The 6,009-nt window shown below is 32.6% G+C and overlaps 2 protein-coding genes across 4 annotated transcripts; both read left to right on the forward strand.

Annotated features, from left to right (window-relative positions):
* Nucleotides 1–364: 364 nt before the first annotated feature.
* Nucleotides 365–2,785, forward strand: LOC139855621 (serine/threonine-protein kinase OXI1-like). Of its 2 annotated transcripts, XM_071844865.1 has the most exons (3): nt 365–768; nt 899–1,733; nt 2,757–2,785. In XM_071844865.1, exons 1-2 carry the CDS (start codon nt 398–400, stop codon nt 1,731–1,733), a joined length of 1,206 nt encoding a protein of 401 aa, XP_071700966.1. In that variant the 5' UTR covers nt 365–397; the 3' UTR covers nt 2,757–2,785. The 2 variants fall into 2 exon arrangements, with proteins under 2 accessions (XP_071700966.1, XP_071700965.1); XM_071844864.1 differs by lacking the exon at nt 2,757–2,785 and having other exon boundaries at nt 899–1,775.
* Nucleotides 2,786–3,601: 816 nt separating this feature from the next.
* Nucleotides 3,602–5,483, forward strand: LOC139855859 (uncharacterized). 2 transcript variants are annotated; one of them, XM_071845103.1, is made up of 7 exons: nt 3,602–3,690; nt 3,794–4,020; nt 4,103–4,302; nt 4,400–4,520; nt 4,630–4,806; nt 4,902–4,976; nt 5,097–5,483. In XM_071845103.1, exons 3-7 carry the CDS (start codon nt 4,280–4,282, stop codon nt 5,265–5,267), a joined length of 567 nt encoding a protein of 188 aa, XP_071701204.1. In that variant the 5' UTR covers nt 3,602–3,690; nt 3,794–4,020; nt 4,103–4,279; the 3' UTR covers nt 5,268–5,483. The 2 variants fall into 2 exon arrangements, with proteins under 2 accessions (XP_071701204.1, XP_071701205.1); XM_071845104.1 differs by having other exon boundaries at nt 3,609–3,690; nt 5,151–5,483.
* Nucleotides 5,484–6,009: the final 526 nt, after the last annotated feature.

Consider the following 6,009-nt stretch of genomic DNA (forward strand, 5'->3'; position numbering starts at 1 on the left):
TTTTGAAAAATTCCCAACGGAAATTAAAATAAAATAAAAAACGAGTTTAGTAAATGGGGGATGATTCTCACACACACTTTTTTGATCCTCACACATCAATTGAGTATTATTAGAAGAGTAAAAGATTAAAATAGATGTGTGAGGATCAAAAAAAAGTATGTGTGAGAATCATCTTCCTAATAAAAGAAAGCCCTCAATTTTGAATAGTTTCTAGAAACAACATTTCTTATTTTTGACTTTTTTTTATAGGTTTACCTGTTAATCAACCGTGTTAAGCAAAACCCCTCGCCCACGCACTAGTTTCTTCACCAACTCCATATATAAACCAAAAAACCTCATAAAAATTTAATCGAATCAAATCAAATTAGCAAACAGAACATTTTCAAACTTCCTCACAATGAACGCGGATCAAATTCCGTCGTTAAAAATTGATAAATTAACGGCGATATCGCCGTTAGGTCGCGGCGCCAAAGGTGTGGTGTTTTTAGTACAAAATGAAGACGACGAATTGCTCGCTTTGAAGGCCATTTCTAAAGCTTCGATTGCGAAAAAAATGAAAAATAAAAATAGTAATGAGAATGAGTACAAGAGAATTAGTTTTGAACAAGAGGTTTTACGACGATGTCATCATCCGTTGTTACCGAAACTTCGGGGCGTTTTATCGACTGATAAAATCGTCGGTTACGCTATTGATTTTTGTCCTGGACGTGATCTCAATTATCTCCGTAAAAAACAGACCGAAAAAATGTTTTCAGAAGATCATATCAGGTATAATTATATATACAGAGTATTCATTTCAATTAAATGAAGTTGTAAGTCAGCATTGTAATTTAATTAGTTTTAAATTAAATGAATCTGAGAATGTAACTTGAATAAGTTGAATTATTAATTATTTTAGGTTTTATGCGGCGGAATTAGTACTCGCATTGGAGTATCTGCACGGATTAGGGATTGTTTATCGCGATTTAAAACCTGAAAATGTAATGATTCAGGAAAACGGACATCTAATGCTTGTTGATTTCGATCTGTCAACGAAACTTGCACCGAAAGTTTCATCTGGATCTTCTCCAATTAAAACGACACCGTCTCCGTTACCGAAATCGGGTCCTACAAAAAGGAAAAAACGGTTTTCAAACTGCTTCCGGCCTAGTATTATTTCATTAGATGATTCGGTTCACCCGGCCGAGTCGGTTAATTCAGAACCGGTTCAAACCGAGTCAATATCGAAGTCAAACTCGTTCGTCGGAACGGAAGAATACGTGTCGCCGGAAATGATACAAGGCAACGGCCACGATTTCGCGGTGGACTGGTGGTGTTTAGGTGTCGTTTTGCATGAAATGTTGTACGGTACGACGCCGTTTCGTGGGATAAACAGGAAGGAAACGTTTTACCGGATTTTATCGAAGACGCCGGAGCTAGTTGGAGAACCGAATCCGTTGAGGGATTTGATCCGGAAATTATTGGAAAAGGATCCGAAACAGAGAATAACGGTGGAGGAAATCAAGGGTCATGATTTCTTCAAAGGCGTTGACTGGGAAAAAGTCGTACAGATCTCGAGACCACCGTATATACCTGGACGCTTCGATGACGAGTTTATTGAAGAAATTAAAATTAAAAATAATAAAAAAATAGACATAGAAGATTTTGTGCATGGAGTATTTAATGACGTCACTGCTGACGTTAAAGAGGAGGAACTAGACCAAAATGTTGACAAGAATTTTCTGGTGTTCTAAGTATTTTACTACTCCGTATTAATTTTTTTTAAGATACTTATATTAATAGTTAAATAGTGACTATGAGTATATTGAGTAAACTATATATATATATATATATATATATATATATATATATATATATATATATATATGTATATATATGTATATATATATATGTATATATATGTATATATATATATGTATATATATGTATATATATATTGTCAATTGACAAAAAAAAAAAAAAAAGTTGATTTTCACCAACCATTTTTTATTTCATACACACTTTTTTTTTTACATAAATGGACAATTTTATCCTTACTTTTTACATAAAGACAAAAATGATAATGTTGATTAGTACAAGGGTAAGATTGAAATTTCATATAAAATAGTTTATATGGATCAAAAAGTGACGAAAGGGTGGTTAATGGAAATAATCTATTCTTATCTATAAAAAGGGAGTTTGAAGTGATACAATCACATGCTTTAAGATGTTGTACAATGTGCTTTAACACAATTATATCATGTCATTGATGATGTCATATTTTGCAGTAATTAATTTTATATGTAAATTTTACCATATTATATTATCTATAATTAAATAATTAAATAACAAATATGACATCTTTCCAATATTACACGCCAACTATCCTTGAAAACCACCAAACAATTTCATATATCATAATACAGAATCTACTTTAAGCACATACTTTTGAAAACCACCAAACATAATGTACTTTTACTTCATATCACACGCCAACTTTTAAGTACCCAATATATGTCATCATTGAATAGCAGTTTTCTTTTTCCAATATCAACATGGCGTGATATTATTTTCTTTTCCAAAAAATATGCATTTGATTACATTTGACTAAAAAATTCGTCCCACAAGGAAAACAACTCAAACCCTATTAGGTCATTATCCCTCTATATATAGTGACCCACTCTCCAACTTAAACTTCACTCAACTACAGATACACATACACAAATACAGTAATATCGCAATCTCAATGGCTAACGAATCTTACAATTTCATTGAAGATCTTGATACTATCAAAGATTCATGGAAGCTTAAGGTTAAGCTTCTAAGTGTGTGAAAAACTTACTATAATGTTGAGATGATAGTAATGGATGAAAAGGTATTTTTCATACTGATTTTCATGTTTAAAAGATGCACATATCTCATAACTTTATTATTGATTTATAATAATTAATCTTATGTATGTTGCTTTTGTAGAGTGATAAGATTCATGCTACTGTGAAGCATGGTTTAATGCACAACTTTGAATCGGTTCTGGAAGAAGGTGTTATGGTCATGTTAAGCAAGTTTATTGTGGGTGACAATAAGAAGCTGAAATATCCCATGACCCAGCATAAGTACAAATTAACCTTCTTGCATGGTACAAAGTTGTGCAGATGTTTAAGCTGGAATGGCCCTGTTAACGGTTTCAATTTTTTTTCCTTTTTCTGAGATTTCTCTCCATGGTCAAAATGAACATTTACCCGTTGGTACTGACACATTCTTAGATATAATTTGTATTCGATTACTTTCCATATTTATACATATACATATAATGGTGATGCGTATGGTCGTTAATGTGCTTAGATGTATCTTTTGAACTCATTTTTTATAGATATTATTGGGGTTGTTCAACATTGCACTGATCTGGACGTGTACAATAAAACGAAAGATGGAAGTGAAGGAGGTGAAATAGGGAAAAAATGACTTTGGATGTACAAGACGAGAAGTAATCTAACACCCATTTTTAGCTAAATAATAAATATCTATAACTATACATCTTATATGTTGTACATTTGCGTTAATATTTTACTCTATTCTGTAGTGGAGTGATAGAGAAACTTCAACTATGGGTTGACTATGCACAGAAATTTCATGATTATGCTTCTGCTACCAAAAGAGAAGGGACTGTGATTTTACTCCAGTTTGGTAGGATAAGACTATGGGTGGAGAAAGGTACTTAATAATGTTTACACAATGGGTTATGTTCATAATGCTATAAGAAATGACAAAATCGAATATTTCTAAACTATTTACATGCCTTTGAATACATTTCTAGGAACTCTATCTTTTCAAAATGCGAAGTTTGGAACGAAGATGTGGATAGATGATAATGATGTTCCTGAAATCGTTGAGTTTAGAGCAACGTTTAATTCTAAGATTGCCAATGCTTCATCAAGTCAAGGTGGTAGTGTTCTTTCTAGCCAAGTAACTCATTCTGGTGTATCGGATTTTCTTAACCCGATACTGAAAAAGACTATCGAGGATATAGTTGGTTCGACTGAGGTATTATATGATCCGATCTACTTTTGTAACTAATCAGACTTGAATATGCTATTTCTAAATCTTTTATATTAATGTTTTGCAGCCTATGATTTGTGTGGTCTTAGCTGAAATAAAGTCTTTTCAAAAGGAGCATGGGTGGAATTATATTGGTTGCAGAAAATGCAAAAAGAAGGTTTTGAAAAAGTCAGAAATTGTGAACGACATTGAAGGTAATGCCACTGTTGATTAAGGTAAGCTATACTGCCCTAAATGCAAGGAAATGACTGCTGCTGTCTTTGTAAGGTAATCTCATATATATTTGTTGCTTTCTGTTTGATTGTTTGAGTTTTTTGTTGTCAAGTGTATGATGCTTACTATATGCCTATTCTTAAAATTATAGCTTTAAAGTTCACATTAGAGTTCAGGACGCTAATGGTACTGCAAATTTTGTGATGTTTGATACTCCTGTGATGAAATTAATCAAAAAACGAGCATCTGAGATACATGACAAACAACAAAAGGTTGGTAAAATTAACCAACCATATACGGAGTACTATTTAGAGTTGTATCTAAATAACAGCCTTTTACGGTGATATTGATGAAATTGTAATAATCATGTATGTTTTTCAGGATGGGAATGACGACTTTCCTGATGAGTTTTCTCATTTGGTGGACAAAAATGTTTTGTTCAAGGTGGAAGTTTCCAGTTTTAATACCGATTTTGATTATGACGTTTATACAGTCAACAAAGTTTGCACGGATCCTACCACCATCTCTGATTTCATTAACTTGATTCCTGAAAACCACGTAGATGTTCACGGGAAACTTATAAAGACTTTTGTTAATACGAACTTCTCGCCGTTTTTCAGATACTAACTCGCGACATTTATTGATATTAATAGAATGGTGACCAAGAAATCGAAAGAAACCCTATCATAAACATTGATGATTCTCAAGCTGAAGATCTTGAAAATAAGGTGATTATAAATTATAACTCTTCATAAGTACATAATAAATTAAACAACTTCCTCGAACATGGTCATTGTCATTAATAATACATAATACCTTAATGTTGTTTTGTTGTAATATATTTGCAGGGTTCTCTGTCCTATACTGGCGATTCATCAACCGGACTGGATGTTGATTCTCAGACTCAATCCAGTCCATCTTTAAAGCGTGTGAGTGAAATTGAGGAGAATGATGGTGTTGGTGACAGTTCATGTACTAAGAAGAAGAAGTTCGTTGAAGTGAAGATTGAGAAGCCTTGAGATTAGTTGTTTTAGTTCATTGTCCTTTATATGTGTTTTTTTGAACTTGGTGTTATGTATGTTTCCATGCTTTCTTTTGGCTAGATGATTTCTATGTATGTTTTGATTTTGCTTCCACATAGCAAAAACATTGGTCTTTGAATGTAAAAGAATGTGAACATGGGTTCCTATTTTGGCAATCAATATGATTGATATTGGAATACCCTTTTTACATCATTTTCAAGTATTTATTTTTCTGTTATAACTATTCTGCTTTTTGTCTAAGTACTTATACAAGAAATCAGTGTTATGATCCACTAAAATTGTGACTTCACCAATTGAGATATTGGGTCGGAGCTGTAGCATGCCCAACAGCAGGAAACGAAGCTGATGTAGAGTGTTGGGCCAGCTGGTATATAAGACGCTGATTAGCGTGTATAATATCTAAGAGTTGGGCTTCTGAACAATTGTCATTTGGGCTGTAATTGTTACATGTTCCAGACGTCCAATATCTCAAAATGACAAACACTCCTGTATACGTGACTACTTGCGAAAAAATAATATAATATCAAAAAAAGAAATCGGCACTTAAGATGAAATTTAGAGTTGTGTTTAATTTTTTTTAATAGGATAAAGAAAAGAAGATAGAACGAAGGGGCTGTGATAAAAAAAATAATAATAAATGAAGATGGTGGCGTTAAATGTCTACATATATAATTTATAATTTTTACATTAAATCAACTTTAATACTTAATGCATATAC

This window comes from Rutidosis leptorrhynchoides, chromosome 6, assembly GCF_046630445.1.
Source record: "Rutidosis leptorrhynchoides isolate AG116_Rl617_1_P2 chromosome 6, CSIRO_AGI_Rlap_v1, whole genome shotgun sequence".
Lineage (NCBI taxonomy): Eukaryota > Viridiplantae > Streptophyta > Magnoliopsida > Asterales > Asteraceae > Rutidosis > Rutidosis leptorrhynchoides.